This window comes from Phaenicophaeus curvirostris, chromosome 5 (assembly GCF_032191515.1).
Source record: "Phaenicophaeus curvirostris isolate KB17595 chromosome 5, BPBGC_Pcur_1.0, whole genome shotgun sequence".
Classification (NCBI taxonomy): domain Eukaryota; kingdom Metazoa; phylum Chordata; class Aves; order Cuculiformes; family Cuculidae; genus Phaenicophaeus; species Phaenicophaeus curvirostris.
The window spans coordinates 31,474,916-31,493,438 of record NC_091396.1 but is presented as its reverse complement, the minus strand read 5'-3'; the positions used below and the strand labels follow the sequence as shown (position 1 = coordinate 31,493,438).

Sequence of the window (18,523 nt, the reverse complement as noted above, 5' to 3'; positions counted from 1 at the left end):
CTGAATTACAGCATGACTGTGGTCAAGTACTGGCTATAAAATTCCACAATATGAAAGGATTAGAACAATAGTCATTAAGACTGGTTTTAAATCTTACTGAGGACTTTGGAGCACAGTCTTGCCCTAAAACGTCGTGCTACTCTTAACGATGACTGTGTGGTCAGTGAAAGTAGTTGTACTAGTAGTAGCTTATAGGTTAATTCCTGCATATAGATTCTAGTTTAAGATGTTGCCATATTATATAAAAATCCTAATCTGCTGCCGCTTAGCTTGCATCAGTCACTTTTTTTCCTGATATAAACAAGCAGGTGCCTTTGCTCATCTTGCCACATGTCAAGTGAGCATTGTAGCTCACATTTTGCCTGCTTTCACAGAATTTGAGGATTTATTATTTTAAAGTTTTCAAAATATTCTTCAAATTAAAACATGTCCTAACATGAGACTTTATATTATGTGTAGCATAAGGATCTAGAGCTGGATGTAGCAGTGGAAAATAAAAGGTTCCAAAAACATTTGAGAAGAGCCATGCTGTGTCATGTTAAGGGTTGGTCTTCCTTGTTTGTCAGTGGCCATCAGCAGGGGCCACAGAAAAGCATAAGAAAGCTTAGGAGCATAAAGGAAGGCCCCTTATTAGGTCTGGCAGTCACCTGGCTATATACTGTTTAAGATTGCCTGGAGCCAGATGCACCTGTACTTCTCAGTTAAACAGCTGTGAATGGTACCTCTTCATCCAGCTGCCTGCTAATTGGTCTCCTTATAGAAAGAGACAGATTTACTTGTTCTCTTGTCATGAGGAATAATGAATAATAATTTTGTTTGCTTGATCCAATAAAATTCCTGTTTGCATGAATTGAAGCAGATATGATAAAATTTCTCTGTAATCTGTGGAGCTACATAGCCTATTTAGAGTTTCTTCATATGGAAGCCATTCTGTACCTCTGGCTGTCCTGGTGCCTGCCTCTCGATCTTTTCATGTTATAATAATTGTTTTCTGAAATGCAGTGATCAAATTGGAGAAAATGTTTGAGAAGGTAAACAGTGTGATGTGAGAAGGCATATGACAGCATAATTGTTTTTTCTCTTTCATTCACTATCCCCTTCCCCAAAACTGATGTCCCTTTTTCCTTTTTTGAATGGTTTGGTTTCCTTTTTTAAATGAGAATATTGAGTCAGTGTTTGTAGAGAACTATCACATCTTGCAGTATTATTAGGATTGCAAAAGTCAAACACATGGAAAGTAAGCATGCCAGAATTAAGATTTCCTTTGCAATTTTATTTGGACCTCTTGTGTAACCATATTTTCTGATACTTCCTTTGATTAATTTGTGAGACTTTCTTTTAACAGAGGATATCTGCCACGTTCCATTCATACAGTGGATGCAGCTCATTAAAGAAGTGCTATTTAATGTTTTGGTTTTTTTTCATTACTCCATCCCTTATTCACTGGGTAATATTAAATTCCTGCTGTAAAGAGGCAATTATTAATTCCCCTCTAAGCTTTACTGTGGCGTCTATTACTATAGTTTCTGAATGCTTCACAGGTATTAATTAAACTTAATTTTCAAAACTCTTGTGTGAGAAGATACGTCTTTGGCCCTCTTCAGGTTAAGAACAAAGGTAGAGAGAGGAATTTGTTCTAATAATTTGCTGTGTCTTATTTTGAGCATGTAAAGTTTGGAAGCGTGCCCAGCATTGTTAATACTTCATATATTCAAATTACAGCTTCAGTTGGCTTCAGCTGCTTTGATAAGTTTTCAGCTCAGAATTAAATCGGGCCTTGGAATCAAATAAGGCATTGAGAAACTTGCAGCTAGTGATGAATGAAGAAGCTTCTTTAAAAAAATATGCCAGTGGTCATATTGGAATGCTGTGGCAAATGCAAAATAAGAATTCAGTTTGCAAGGTCAGCACTGAAATGCCTTGACTATAAGGTCATCCTTTCTCTTCTTCCAGCCTCTGCTGTCTTCACTTCTGAGCTATGCAGCTCTTGCAGGAGAAATTGTAGCACAAAAAACTGCACAGGACAGAGATCTTAAGGGAAAAGATACTTGCGTATGACCATATAACTAAAGACTGCTTTAGGCCATAGGCACAAAGCATGCTAGACTGATATTTTTCATATGATGTGTATATTGCATACCTATGCACACTGAAGATGTATGGAAAATTACTGCTAATGACATGGAAATTAGTTCATTACAAGCACGATGGATGCTTCCAGAGTCTGTGTTGTTATACTAACCCAAATAAAGGTATGCCCATCCCACTTACTGCCTTCACAAAAGATGATTTTCTTCCTGTACTTGGCAAGACTCAACCAGGCCTTTCAGGATCAGCCAGATCTGTTAGAACCAAACAATGCATGGTATAATCCCAGTTCAGTTGGCTGCAGTGTAATTGTACCTGTTTAATGCAATGGACATGGGGCCTATTTTTAAATTAAATTATGGTACTCATACGCTTAACCGTTTTGGAATTTCTTCTTAAAACTATCTTTTGAAATGGATAATAGCTTGTTTTAGTTTGTTTCAGGTTTTTTTATCATAAATCAAAGCCAGGCACAGAATATCTTAACTATAGGGGCATAGTGCTAGCACAATACTCCTTTTGTCTTGGGAAGGGCCTTTCATCAGTAGATTTCAAAGCAGCTCAAAAAGTCAATTTGAATTAATTTACTCTGAAGTTCTTTTGTCTTGTTTGTGTTTCATATAAGATGAAGTATCTTTCAGTAGTGTTTTAGTGCTGTTGTGAACTGTACCAACAAAACGTATCACTGCTTTAAATAACAAGGTGTCCTGTCTCACTGGTTGTTCACTGCTGTTTTTCAGGCCACATACTACAATTTTGTTTGCCCTTGAGGTCTTTCATCTTTGTAAATGAGTTATAACTCCGTGACATAGTTTTAGAATCTTGATGTTCTTTCTGAACAGTGCAGTCACTTTTTGGTAGGTATAGGAAATAAAAAATAGGGCATGGCTGAATCTGAAGTGAAAACATAAGCATTTTCCAACAGGAAATCATTTTACAGGAATTATTTGAGAAGTAATTGATTTCCTTGTCGTAAACTCTAATTTAGTATTGGGGGAAAAAGGCCATACTTTTATACTGTGTATTGCTCTGCAAGCATTACTGAATTTAAATGTGTGTACTTATATAGATGGAGCACATATTTTTGTTGGTGGAACTAATTTTTTTTTCTTCTTATAAAAGCGCCACTGGGAAAATGAGCTGCTTGGCTCATAGCGCCCCAAGTTTCTAGCTCTTGAACTGTGCTCTTTGCAATCAAATATTTCAGAATTGTTGCTTGATAAATGTCAGAAGTTAAAGTAAGTTCTATAGACTAGAAAGGAATTACAGGATTTGGTGTGGTACTTGTGATGATCAGATGTAGGATTATTCTTTTCTTGTCTAGGAAGAGGAGCTAGTATTACTCATATACACTTTTTGATGTTCCAGACGATCGAGGTGTTTGGTCCCATCATACTGCTCCTGACATCTTAAGATTTTGTTAGTTTACTGGTTTTTTGCAAATGTTTGTTTGAAAAGGGTTTATATACATACACTCTCTCTTTGTATATATGCACACACATAAGTAATATTAGTCAGTGCAATGCTTTTTTCATTTTTGAGAGTTTTTGAATTTAAGAAGTTCTTATAGTATTGTGGAGAGAGACGATTAAAATCTGCTACTCCTTTATAGATAAAGTGCTTAGGCACTTTACATCTTGTAAACCCTCAGACGCAAGTTGTGTACTCAGTCAACTGTCTGTGTGTTGTACTGAAGTCAATGTGCGTTTTTTTAAATACTATGAGTGAAATTGCAGTTTAACTTGTGTAAGGTATAAGAGTTTTGCCTAGTTTAGGCTGAACATTAGGAAAAAATTTTTCACAGAAAGGGTCATTGGGCACTGGAACAGGCTGCCCAGGGAGGTGGTTGAGTCACCATCCCTGGAGGTGTTTAAGGCACGGGTGGACAAGGTGCTGAGGGGCATGGTTTAGCGTTTGATAGGAATGGTTGGACTCAATGATCTGGTGGGTCTTTTCCAACCTGGTGATTCTATGATTCTATGAAATGAGTAAAGCTTTGTATTCAGAGTAGGATTTTGATGTGCAGCGTAATTCAAACTCCATTTAAATCACTGCAGAAGTTCTTAATGGCTTCAGTCACCACTGAGTTGAACAAAAGAAAAAAAAAAGACTAGCAGCAATGAATTTGGTTGGGGTTTGGGAAGCAAAATACACAAAGCAGAAAATTATTTTTAAAATAACACAAACTTCAGCTACAGAACAGGATATACAAGTTGAGCAGTATAAGCCTGCTGCTTCCAACCGTTCTGCCAATGTGTGTGTGTTGCAATTCTAGCCCATTTACTTGCTGTATGATAATTCTAACAAGAAAGGCTTCATGTTACTTGGGTCTGTATTTTCAAACAGAGCTGTGATATATTGAGATAGTTTTATATTAGAATGTTAAGGGGTTTTGGGCAGGGGACTGTTAAGGAATTTATAAATAGCATTACATCTTTTAGTCTTTGTGATTTAATGCGGACAAGTTTGGTTACATAGAAATAAGCTTGATACTCTTAGAAGAGTTTACATAGACAGCTCAATACAGTTAGTTTAAATTCCAGGCAAGAGTTTATTTTAAGAATTAGAAGTATTTTGCTCTGTTTGGTAGTTGGGTGAGGAATGTCATGCTTTGTTATCTCTTGCAAGCAATCTGTAAAAGCAAATCAGAGCTTCAGAAATTCGGTTGTTATCCTAGTGTGTGCTGGGATTTTCCTCCCTCGCTAGTCTCTCTTCATTTACTCCCGTGCATCTGGCTTTTACAGCTGATTTTCCATGGTTTCTAATGGACAACGGGAAAATCTCTGAACCTTCAACTGACTTAATTTTTCTTTGTCCATGGTGCCACGTTCTTTGCTGATGTGACAGTTTGCATGATGTTGTCCATCATGCTGTGCACTACAGTATTGTTCAGTATTGCTGATTTGACTGGTTTATTTGCTGTGAACAGGTTGTCTCCTGGTTCTGATGTCTATGTCACAGTTTCATCCATTGCCTTAGCACGATCGCAACAGTGCCGTAATTCTCCAAGCAATTTATCATCCTCAAGTGAAACTGGCTCTGGTGGGGGCACGTACAGACAAAAATCTATGCCAGAAGGGTAGGCACCAAACTTTTTTCGTACTCTTTTTAGGCAATTTCTTTGTTCTCTATTCCGTTTGTTGTAATGTATGTTAAACTAGAGGAATGCTTACATATTCCTGTTAACTGTTGTTTGCACTCATTAAAACATGTTTTCAAATGTCACTGTTGTGCTTCTTGGAAAAAGTCAGTTTTAAATATCCCTTGCTTCTACCTTTTCCCTTTGCGACCCAACCTCTCTCTGATCCTAGCCTACAACTGCAGATTACTATACAAAGAGACCTTTATAAATTTAAAAATCTTCATTGAAAGTCCTGGTTTCATGTTGCATATTGCTTTATTTCACAAGTTTAGATTCTAAAATAAAATAAATAATAGGTTTGGGACTTTGCTGTCTATGCTAACAGTTGAAGCAAAGTAGTTTTGAGTGCAACTAAGACTTAGAATGTGTAGGCACAATAGTGCTGAGCAATCTGCAGCTAACATCTGTTTTGCATGTTCACAGTCATCCTGTTTTAAGGTGCTCTCTCCTAGCTTTCCAGAAATCTTCACACTCTCTGAAGTGCCCCAGTGGTCAATGTAAGGAACAATTTGCAGAGGAAGAAATTAAATCTGTATCATTTTCAGAGAGCACTGAAAGGAACAATAAATCAAGTATCTCCAAGTAGGGGAAAAAAATAATTGGCAGCAGGAGAGTTGTCTACCACATTCCAAATTAGTTCCTGTAGAGAAGATAGAAGGGGCAAAACTGCTGATATTCACACTGCAAAGCTTCCCTCTGAAGTAGTCTTGAGTATGTTTGAGGTCATTGTGTGTAATTCATTCTGGTTTGGGTCTTTTATAAAGTAGAAATATCTTCTTCTCTATTTTAAAATAGATGTTATTAGGAAGATTGAATACTTAGTTTAACACAAGGCACTGTCTTTTGCATGTTTAGGTGCCTGTAAGGGAACACTGCACTGTGTCAGTCCAGAGAATGCTGTGTTCTGAGCATGTGTTTGGACAAGTGCGGCTGCTTGTGCCATTTGTCCTCTCTGTTATTCTCCTTGCCCAGCTCAGTTTGAGGTTTTCTGCAGAGACCATGTTTTCTCTGCTGCACACCTTCCTGAAGGCTTTGATTTGTGAGACTGTCAGGGCTGTTCAGGTCATTATTTAAGTTTGTGCTTAAGTCCTACTGATACTAGGAGATTTGCTCTAAACCCATTAAACTTTACTATGAGAAAGCTAAACAGAAGTGTATCCAGAGTTCTGCAGCCGGAAAAAGCACTTAACCTTTTTTATACTGCATACTTCCTGGCTCATTCATGCCAGCAGCACTTGCGTTGCCTTGAATTCTGAACAGCAGCTTGTGCTCCCAATAGCTTGTCTGCTCTTTTCCAACTATGTCGTTTGCCCTACAAAAAAAAGGTATTGCTGCCATATGTCCATAAACAATCACAACCATGACTGCTTGAGTAGGAAGGGATTTTTAGATGCGCTAGGGTTTTTGTTTTGTTTTGAATTGTCCTCAGAGCACACCAGCACCCATTCCAACCCTTTTCCATCTTTTAAGTTAATTGTACACATATGTTCACTACAGCATTCTTCGAGCATTTTGCAAGTTCAGCAGAGATGCGTCCTAGAAACCTTGCATTTACAGTCTTACTGGGTTTGAAGTTTTAATTCAGTGCAAGGAAACACTGTTTAAACGAAATGATGGAAGAATTAATTAATACATGAAGACATGAAGTTTACATGTTCTTTATAGGATACTTTTTTCAAAAAAGACAGATCGTTTATTGAACTCCAAATTATTTGACTGTTATGTCCTCTTCTTATAGGAATAGCACTTTGTCTCCCATACTGTCCTTCTACCTATGAATCATATTTGCACCTAGAACTTTCTGAACATTTTCTTCTAGGCTAAGTGGAAAGCATCGAAAATGTAATTCTGAAGGAAACTTCCCCTTGCCTCAATAAGCGAAGTAATGTCTGTGACATTACTAAACATCTTTGCAGATCCATGTGTATCTTCTATTGAGATTCATCTAGGAGACCAGATTCAGGGCAGCTTTGTAGTGATTTTCAGTGTACCAGGTAGAACTGGGCAGTAATTAACCATTATGTATTGTTAAAATAGGGGAAAGAGTTGTAGCATTCAATTGCTAAGATGTTGCCAAGAGGAGGGGTTGGAGTAGTTACCTAGCTGAGGGGGTGCCATGTCCTGAAGGTAATCTTCCCAAGGTGCAGCTCCAGTGTGTTCTAGGTATGCCAGTCTCTAAGATTTCAAAGTTCAAGAAATTTCAACTGCGTATTTGTGTATACATTTCTTTCTTGTTGCATGATATGACAGATTAGGAATTTTTCTGAAACTTAACTGATTGGAAGCATGGGTGTGAGTCCAGCCTGTCAGAAGTTGGTAGGAGCAATAACTGCTGCCTCTTCTAGATTATTGGTCCATGTGCTGAGCTGCATATAGGCAAAACTTACACTGTCTTCAAGAATATCCCAGTTGGTCTTGATATATATACGTACATTTTGCATACTTATCCTGTGTTTAGCTGAAGGTACATATTTGTAATAAATGTTTGTAGAATGTAAAAATGAAATTCAAAATTACAAAATTGAGTTTCTTGTTACAGCATGTATATTAAAATGTAGATTTAAAGAATTCGCTGTTATTTTAATCCAGATGGGTTTTTTCTGAGTTTTTGGGGTTCGTTCTTTCACACCCTAACAGGCTAAATACTTAAGGCAGCATAGAATATTGTACAACATGTATTTATTATTCCTGCTTATAAATAGCCTATTTAATGTAAAAAAAATAAAAAACAAATGTAAAGACACTGTGCCTCATTTAGTAGTGCATTTGGAAATGTGGCAGGTTTATAGAGCTCTAATCTTGAAAAAAAAATCCCACATCATAAAATATGCCAGATGAAAAATTGACTGTTTTTATACGTATGAACATAGAGGTTTAGATAAGAAATGGAAATTAAAATGCAGAGGAACTTCATCACATCAGTGTTTCTTGGGGTTTGGGCTTTTTCTTTTAGGTAACAACTTCTAATTATTTTGTCATGAGAAGATACTCTTCCCCAAATGCCTTATAGATCTTTAAAAGTATGAAAATTACTCGAGATCAGTGTTTAAAGAATTAATCAGCTTTTGAAATGTTGTTTAGACTTTTTATGCATCATTTGAATTGTTACTGAATTCATCATGTTAAATGTAGATATTTAATTTAGTGAAATCCTATCTAGTCTGTGTAGATAGAAAGGGAAAGCATTACTCAGTGAAATTTAAGTTTAAATTGTTTGTATTCAGAAGGCAGGTTTATCCAGGTTTTCTTTTTTTTTTTTTATTCACCAAACAATATGTTGACTGTACCAAGGAGCAGTGAATAAAAGGGAAGTAGAGTCATGTTTGGGTGAAATTTAAGAAGGCCTAAATTCCCAAGTGTGACATTTTGGAACTGTCTTGCATGTGTTGACATGTTCCAGCTACTTGTCTGTAAAGATGGGAGTGGGATTTTATTGTTCCAAGTCATATGTTTCTTTAGTGGGTTCATTTGAGTGAAGAAGTAGATGAATTTTCAAATGGCATATTGAGTTTGTTTTGACTGTTGGGCAGATGTCTGTTTTGCACTGGAGATTGTGTGGGGCAGTCGTAGCTAGTAGAGTGAGTAGAAAGCACAGTCTGGGGATTTTATTTTCTGTTATTCAGTCAAACACTTAGCTAGGGAAACTCCTTGATATATAGAGAATATATTGGCAAACCACACAACCCTCCCCCCCACCTCAGAAACACATTCTTCTTGATGACTTCTTAATGATTGATCTGCTAATTCTGAACCCAGCTATAATTCTTACAGACCTACAAGAAACTTACCCGCAATGCAGAAGTATAAGTTTAATTCTTACAGGCTTTTCAGCGTATAAGGCACATGGACTTCAGTATGGCACAGGGGCCATATGTGTTACCTTTGCCTTTAGATTGTTTTCCTTGAGTTTACTGTCTTTCTTGAGCTTTACAAAATCCATCTGACTTATCTAACAGGATTTAAAGTCCATTGAACACAGTTTCCCTTTTGTTCTGTATGCTTTCTTCTACAGCAATAGGTATACATGTCTCACTGCTTTCCTGGAGCCCTGTTTAGTTTACGCTAGTGCACTCAAATTATTTAACGATCAAGTAACTTGATAATTTACAGAATTTATAATCCCCAGGTTTGGGGAATCCATAACCAATACAGTCAACTTTATAAATGCTTAATTCAAATATTTGGCAGCATAATATTGTCCCAAATACGTCTGTTATCTCCATCACCTAGGCATGACCTTGCTTGTCTTTTGCTTAGAATGTAGGAAACTTGCTCAGATCTGTGGGATTGTCCCACCAAACTTACTGATGTTAATTTTGGCTAGGTTGAGGTAGTGCTTTCGCGGTCATTGTGGTCAATTTTATGTAACCATATAATGGTCTGCTCACCTTTCCATGTAAACAGCTATGTAAATGAAAACTAATAATTTTATTTCTGAGTGTTTTGGTCTGTTCTGTTTTGTTTGGGTTTTTTGTTTTTTGTTTATTCTATTCACTGCAACCAGATGTTCTTGATTAAAGATGCTCAATAAATTAATGTGTACTGTAATTTTATTCCTTAAAGGTCCTAAATGGGTCATGAAAGCTACCACAAAAATTAAATGAAAAGCATTATAAATCCCTCAGGCAGTTGTGCTATGCATAGCCCTGCCCTGTTATTTTAACACTAGCTTCTTAAAAGTACTCTTTTTTTTTCCCATAAGTGAGATTTATGCATATTTAAAATCATTATCTGCTTTGTTTTCTGGGCTGTTACAACAGGTTTGGAATTAGCCGTAGATCCCCTGCTTCTATTGACAGGCAGAACACGCAATCCGATACGGGTGGTAGCGGCAAATCCACACCCAGCTGGCAAAGAAGTGAGGACAGTATTGCTGACCAGATGGGTAGGTAATTAATTCTTTACAGTGAGCAAGTGGTGCTAACCACAAGGTGACTTTGACTATACCATGTAGAGACAGTACCCTTTTAAGCACTTTGTTTTCCATGTCCTTGAAAGTTAACTTTGTTCATCAGGATGAATAATTAGGTCTGGAGCATATACTGGTTCCTGCAGTCTGTTTCCTTGAGACACGTGAGTATCACCTGAGGAAGAACTGATTTCAGTTCTTCATTTGATTGTGGGACTAAATCTACCTTAATGCTCTTATTCTGAAACACTGTCGTTTTAGAAGCAGTTAGGTAGACACACTTATTAATTTGTCTTGCTGTTGAAGTCTTGTTTGACCTCACCTGCTCTCCTGAGTGGCTTGGCTTAGTTTAATTTTTGCTTAATTTGTCTAAAGTGCTTGTGATGCTCCCTTTCAAATGGTGCTATATAAATGCAAATTGATTGTTGATCATTGACATGATAAAAATACCATGTGCAAAATGGAAAAAATGCAATTAAATTTTAAATAGTGAAGTAAATCTATAGCTTGCTAATAACCTTGCACCAGTGTGCACGTTTTCTTTGCACTTTGCAATTAAGCTGTCAGCGGAGGGAACATATTAACTACATGAAATAACTGGGTACGGGGAATTTGCATTGTTAAGCTTGCATTTGAAGCTTCTGCACATAGACCTTTTGCTACAGCTGTGGGTTGACTTGGGTGGATACCAATGAGATTGGTACTGATGGACACGTCCTGCCTACAAACAACATTGATCCAACACAACAGCCACCATCTAGATAGCTAGATTTTTTATTTCTATTTTTGCTACCATAGATAAAACAATTACATACTTTCTCTGTCGTACATAGTCATTTCCTGCATCATGGGTTTTTTTTTCCTATGTAAATGGTCTAGTGTTGAACATAGAATAAGGTTTGATGACATCAACAGTAGCTTAAGGCAAATGCTTGCCTCAAGTTCTGGAGATGTACTTTTTTCACATGCCTTCACAACCTCGCTGGGCTGTGCCTTGTTTTTGAAGCCATCTGTCAGTCCCTCCCTCACAACTCCCCCCATAATTCTCTCTAAGAAGCTGTGATAATACTGATCTGCGGTTCTCGTTTTGACAGAACAATTTTTAATTGCATATGTTTTAATACTATGTGATGGTAATGACACATGTAAAACTGATCTTTTGCTCAGCATTACTTATGCAGACCAGCAGTTGCATGTTGGTGCTGTCACTTTGTGGAGTTACCAGCAAATTCTGTTCTACAATATCAGTTGTCACCATATTAGCAAAATAAATAAATAAGGCCAAAAAGGACAGGAAAGGTTGTGTGGTGGAAGAGATGGCTCCAGAATTTGGCAAAGGATGAGAAATGCATCCTTACAGGTAATCCCTGTATTTCATCTCTTGTGTATTGTCCTACATTCATAGACTTGTAGTTGGAAGCTGCATCTCTGACTGGAGACTTTATTGCCAGTCTGATGAATCTAGGGTGAAAGTTTGGTTTATGAGAAGTAAGCACATTACCACCTGGGATAACCTGTCTTAAGGTAAATAAAGCATTAGGTACGGTGAATCCACACGCTTACTCCTTCCTTGGCCCAGAAGGCCTTTGTTCTTTGTGTGTCAGCAGTGCTTGCTACCACTTGCCATGTTGAATCAAGCTTGATTTTTTTTTTTTTTAAGTATATTCTTAAAAAAAACACAGATCAAGATGAACTAACTATATCTGTGGGGAAACCACTGCTAATTACCATCGTTATATGGTGATGGTATACATGGGTATCATTATAAGTACCTGGTGTTCATAAGCACATATTCAGCTTAAAAGCAGCATTTTTAGAAGTGCAGAATATCGCACTTTGAGAAGATATAAAGTAACAACTACGAAAGATTCTTTTAAAATACTGACCTTGTGCTCTGAGAAAACAGTTACCTACCTGAAGAGATGTATGAACACCCTCCAAACCCTCCATAATTATCTCCTAGGAAAAAATAAGCTTGACTGGCAAAAGGTACGCCTACAAATGTCCACATAAGGAGGAAGACTTTAATCATGTCCACTTTTGTCTGGTTTAGTTTGTTTTCGTTTTATACATCTGTGCAGTTTGCGCATTCACAGCCACCAATTTCTAAGGGAATATTGTGATTTCAACAGATTTCTGCTCTCTCTTCGATTAGAAAATGTTTGTTTAACTCACCTTAACTTTGACAAGAAATGTGTATTAGTTGTACTGGAGAAAATGGGTTCATTGAAGTGATCATTGTAGCATTTTGCTATTGTTCTGCCTTGCATAGAATATAATTTAAGGAAATGTGGATCTTCAGGGGTTTTTTTATTCCCTTGTCCATAGGCAATGTTCATATAGAGACACAGTATCAATATTCCACTGTTTTAATGCTCTGATATGGTGCTGTTGGACATGATACATGATACATGTTGGACATGATACCATTCAGGCTGTTCTAGCAAAAGCCGAGATATTGGCTGCTGGTTTTTTGTGAATTCTTACTGATTTATGCCAGGCTGGAATGGGCACTCGCTTACCTTTGTTTTGTCACAGTATGTATTTTTTACTTGGAATTAATTTTGTATTGGGTACGTGAAGGTTTTGGCTAATGGATGGCATTGGCAAAATCACGGTATAAAATTAGATTACACATTTTCGTAGTTTATTGCACTGTTTATTCTCTTCAGTACATCATTGTGTGCTGTATTGCAGAACCAACATGCCATCTCCCAGCGGTATCAAAAGTACTGCCAACCTTCCGAGAAAGCCCTAGTGGAAGACTGATGAGACAGGATCCTGTGGTTCACTTGTCTCCAAATAAGCAGGGTCATGTAAGTTATCCTTAAAAGGAATTGTTTAATGTTTTGCTCCTGCTCCATAAGCTCTTGATACCAGAACTGTTATTCAAAGTTATATTTAGTGTCAGTTGAAAAAAACAAAGAAAAATATCCTCAATCCTGCTCCCTAGTGGAACGTAGAGGAAGCAGCAGAGAAACCTGTTGTTTCCTGAACCCTATAGAAGCTAAGCACAGTCTAATAAAATATTTATTAGTTAGTAAAATTTTGGTGACAGTTAAACCGCAACTGTCTGTTTTCTTGTGATAAGTAGAGGATTTTTCAGAGTTTGCAAAGCTATTCCTAGGCCTCACGTGTGAGACTTCAAAGCTGCTTCTTTGAAACGTAATAGTGATCTTGCTTTTGGTTTTGTATTTTCTCCATTTTGCTCATCTAATGTAACTGTTACTGTCTTTCCTTGCACACTGTTGGAAGACTTCATCTGAAAGTTGTGCTGGAATCCTGCTGAAAAACATCTTTCTTGCTTTGTGTTTAGTGTCTAAATGGTAAATTCCACCTTTCTGCCTCTACAGGCTTAGATATTCACAGCTTTTTGGTGACTGTCACTTCCTGATTTACATACAGGGAGATAAACACAGTATTGTTCATGAATTTAAAATGTCTTGAAAATTATTGAAGTCAGTAGACTCATAAAAACACACCCTTTAAACTAAAATGACCCAATAAACTGAATCGCTTAGGGTGTTTATTTACTTGTACACTCAGCTAAAATGCAGTGTGGTGTTGTGTGATTGTACTGAAAGTATTAGTTGCATTTATTTAGGTGTGAGAAAGTCATTAGTTGGTTCCTGTTATTTGCTCCTGCTTACCAACCACCTTCTTTCAGTAAAATTGGCAGTGTAGCTTTTAGGTTATTAATTCATAACAATGTATCTTTATTATTTAAAAAAAAAACAAAACAAAAAAACAAAAACCCAGTAACACCACACCTGTCTTGATATTCTTAGGAACACTAAATGGTTTTTATGTTTAGATTGACCTATTTTCCATAAGATGTGCTTGACCATGCAATGATCTAAAACATAACTCATTAGCTTGCATGTGAAGTGTAGCACTGCATTACTAATGCTTGCGTTCTCATTTAGTCACTGTTAAATCTATATTATGTAGATGGATGGAGAATGAAGCAGTTCCTAATGAAGAGCAGTAACTTTAATTGGAGGTAACTAGGAGTTTAGATAAACTTAATATTCCTCCTGTTTTTCTATCAGTTCCTGCTTTAGTATAGTAAGATATGGGGATGCTGAAGTTTCTTGCTCATCCATTCTCTATTTTCCTATTTCCCAGTGAAAATGGAAAACGTATATAGTCTTTTATATTTGGCCAGGATCTCTGCCCATACCTATTTAGTAAAACTCCAGGGAGGAGACAAATAGGAAAGATGGTTCTAAGTCCCTTTCCATACTTTCCCTTATTTCCAGGCCATCTGGTCACCAAACAAGCCTGTTGCCTACTGAAACACTGCTTCAGTTCCGATTATATGGATGATCAGAATGTAGATAAATTCTATAGATGGGAACTAAAATTAAAGAAATCACATGTATATAAATACCCCAATGGGAGGTGAGCTACCAAGTAATGATGAGTATGGCAGGAAGTTCTTTCTGTAAGGGGATATTCCACCAGTGCCCACTATGGAATTGAATGTATTCAGTTTCTTTGTAACAGCTGACTGTAACCAAGGACAGAACACCCTGCCAGACACTGGCATGCCATGATGGGACAATTTCAAAGCACTGCATTAAAGCTTCCTTTCAGATTCAGATTAGTTAAATGCCATTTCAGTGGTCGTTTGCAAAGGACAGTCCTGCTGAGGAGGAAACGTACCCTACCACAAAGGGGTAGGAAGAGCAGTGGCTATTTTGCACTACTTTAACCTTTTGAAGGGCCATTGGATTATTGAAATAACGTGCACTTTCTGTGGATTGGTTATGTTTAATGTTCTAAAACACTGAGTCTTAAAATCAGAGTATTTTAATTATAGTAGTTATAAACAAAGTTAAAGAGCACAGCTCACCCAATTTCATTGGGCTGGGCAGAGCAGAACTGTGCTTGAAAGGGAACAGTGTAAAAGTATTTTGGGGCAGAATACAAACAACTTGGCTTTCCTTAGATAGGTAAGACATGGCTTCTAAATCCATATTCAAACTTTTTATATGAACCCATGACAGAGCACATGCATTATGTTGGAACGAAATTTTTAGTCTTCTCAAGGTATCTATGGAATAACTCAAAGTAGAAGAGCTCCTATTGTTCAGTGGTGACTTTTATTTCCTCCTCCTCTTTATTGCCATAATTCTGAAATAAACCTACAAGTGTGAATTTTTTTTTTGATTGTTGTTTCTTCTGTAGTCTGACAGCCACTACTCCAGCCATTCTAGCAGCAATACTCTCTCCAGCAATGCCTCCAGTGCTCACAGTGATGAGAAATGGTATGACAATGGAGAACGCACCGAATCAGAGCTGAACAGCTACAACTACCTTCAAGGGACTTCAGCTGATAGTGGCATAGATACCACTTCCTACGGACCTAGCCATGGCAGCACTGCCTCCCTGGGAGCAGCAACATCTCCACGCACAGGGATAACAAAGGAGAAGGTGGCACCACTGTGGCATAGCTCCAGTGAAGTGGTCTCCATTGCAGACAGGACATTAGAAAAAGAAAGCCACATGGACCGAAAGACTGAGTCTTCACTGAGTCTGGATATTCATAGCAAAAGTCAACCAGCCTCCAGTCCTCTGACAAGGGAGAACAGTGCTTATAGTCTTAGTGATGCTGTCTCGCATACAAGGTAATTTTCACTTTTTATGAGACTGACCCTTCTACACTGATTTTCCCATTCTCACTCCCTAACCTATTAAAAGTGGGAAATGGTTGTTAAAGAGAGATTTTTCTACTTATGTTAACCAGTGTCTTGAAAGGTCTTACTGTGCAGAATGCTTGAAAATTAAGACACCTTTGGTTTTCCTATCTGCTACGCTTGTAACGCTAAAGAATGTCTTTGGGAGCATGTTCCGTACTGCTGCTACTAAACTAACATAAGACACATGTCTCATTTTCATAAGGAATATCTTGAAACAATTGCAGTTCATATGTGGATAAGAAAGGAGATCAGTCCGTTTTATTAATGAACAGTTTGAATATGGGATTCTTTTTCAGTCTTGCAAGTACACATTTCAGATGTTTTGCATTTTTTCCCCAGTGTTTTTGTTAGAAATCTGATTGCAGTCAGTATGATTAATACTGAGACCAAATTGCTTGGGAGTGATAACATGTAGGTTGTAATCTCGTTCTGCTGCAATCTTGTGGTTATGACACATCATAGTCCCCTTCCCTCTCTCCCTCAGTTTTGCAACTTGTAAAACTGGCAGTATTGAGTACATGGGTAACATGCTTGAACACCTCCTGTGGAAGATACCCACAAGATAATCAGAGCTGCTAGAGGCAGAAGACATTTTAGACCATTTTCCTAACTCATTTCCCAAGAAGTATGCAGTGTGCTTTTTGAAAAATACCCACACCATGTCATACTAGGAACAAGAAAAAATGACATCTCTTTCAAGGAAGATGTGTTCTCTTCTGTTGCATTTTTATTTTTGAGGCACCTCTATTTTGATTATGGAGCTAAAATACCTGCAAGCTGGAAGTCAGAAGCAATTTTTGCTAATGATTTTGAGCAAAGCTCCATTTATACAAGGCTAGATGTTTATCAGACAGTTTAACAACTCCTCATACTCCTCATACAGCAAACAGGGGGTTGTCATAAAGACTATAATGTAGTGAATGGTCTCAGTGTACTTTGTCATGGTAATTGTAACTAAGTAATCTATTAATAGTGGTCCTGCTCTGGGTTCTTTTGCCTCTTTTGATTGGCCATTTTTGGCACTGAAGTTCATGTTCAGTTGGTAGCAGTCCCACCTAGGTCTTTGAAACTGGTGTTTCCAGTAGTTATGCATGCATGAAGGACTTGGCAACTCTGTAGAAAACACTGTGCAGAGGGATTCACTTAAATTTTGGGCAACATTAGCATGTTCCCCTTTCTTGAAGGTGACAATCTATATGGTGGTTATCGACAGTGTTATTCCTTTTATTTTAAGACAAGCATGTTTATATTCATTTTTTAAATGTTCAGTGAAATTACCACACGCCCACCAGTACGTGTCTGAATTTAACTAGCAGCAGCATTCAGTGTGTGATTCTTATAGAAAGTGCTAATTGTGATACAGTTGTCAGTAGCATTTCCATTTGGAAGGATTTTTTCAGAAGCAACTCAAAGAAGCCTGCAAAGCTAATATATGTAACTCTTGGAATCTTTATTGTAAATTTATTCCTAATTGGAATGACATCCTTTTACATCTGAGGTTCTGATTTCCTCTTCTCTGAGCACCAAACAGGGCTAGTTCAGTAGAAAAGCTGAGAGAATTTAATAGAAAGAAAGAAATCTTTGCAGGGCAGGCATACCCTGACAAGCTCTCGTATTTGTCTTCCATGGATATACTTTGCAACTTGATTGCAAACTTCTGTCTCAGATGCTGTCTCATTATTTATTATATGATAGCATTCTATCTCCTAACATGGTATTTTCTCTGGTTGATTTAGATTAATTTACGTGATGTGTGTCTGATGATACTGAAATTATTCTCTACATGTTTATTTGGGGCTGTTACTGAAATTTCCAGATCAAGGTTTCCTGGGCTTTATGCTAAAGAAAACAGTTGGGTGGCTTTTTTTCCAGTTTTACTTAAGAACTGAACGTTAAAATTGCAGCTCTTTGCCAAGAGGAGTAGTAGCATTTTGTAGAACTCATGGGGCATAATACTTGAGTAACACTGCAATCTTGCACCCACTTTGTTTATTTTGGTGGAGAAAAAGCAGAGTAATTTGTACTTGGTGCCTCACAATAAAGCAAAGGCACAATCTGGACTAAAAAGCTTTCATGTTGTTTCTCATTGCATCCTCAGCTGGTGGTTGCACACTGAACAGCAGTCCTGACCTGAGGAAACCCCAGCTCCAGCTATTTGTTCCTGTAGCTCTTTCTATGGGGACACAAGCTTGTTAAATTGGCACTTCCAAAATGTAACCACAGCTGCCTGCTTCAAGGAGATGGAGGAGACTAAAGGATAATTCTGAACAGGCTACTTTTAATGAGAAAGGAAGAGCTTAATTGCTGTGTTTCTGTCAGTTTCTAAATTGTTATCCTTTCTTGCTTCTCACTTTTTTACCTTTCGCCTGTGGATGTGAGAATGTCTGTAACATTTTCAGAGCTGGGTCTCTGAGCAAGAAGAAAAGGAATTTGGCCCTAAAAAGAACTCAGTGACAAAAGAAAGGAAAGTAATCACAAATTAGAGTGTTTGTGTCTGTAGAAGACAGGAGCAATAATTAGTGTTCAGATCATTTGATGGTGCATAAAAGAACTTGTACCTGAGAATTGGTGGCAAAATGTAAATTATAGTGATTAACATTTACAGCAGAGCTTCTGGCTGAGTTGTATTTTTCTTTTCCACCCCCATTCCCAAAGTCCTTCCTGATGATTGTGCAGATT

At 37.5% G+C, this 18,523-nt stretch overlaps 1 protein-coding gene across 4 annotated transcripts in view; it reads left to right on the top strand.

The window, feature by feature from the left end:
* The window catches only part of SIPA1L1 (signal induced proliferation associated 1 like 1), a 195,112-nt gene that overhangs the window by 158,591 nt on the left and 17,998 nt on the right, over positions 1 to 18,523 (top strand). For 3 of the 4 annotated variants that reach the window (XM_069858199.1, XM_069858198.1, XM_069858200.1), the window contains 4 exons: positions 5,018 to 5,167; positions 9,991 to 10,115; positions 12,837 to 12,955; positions 15,333 to 15,772. In XM_069858199.1, the coding sequence (XP_069714300.1) occupies positions 5,018 to 5,167; positions 9,991 to 10,115; positions 12,837 to 12,955; positions 15,333 to 15,772 (834 nt within the window). The remainder of the gene's footprint in view (positions 1 to 5,017; positions 5,168 to 9,990; positions 10,116 to 12,836; positions 12,956 to 15,332; positions 15,773 to 18,523) is intronic. The other variant, XM_069858201.1, reaches the window with a different exon arrangement.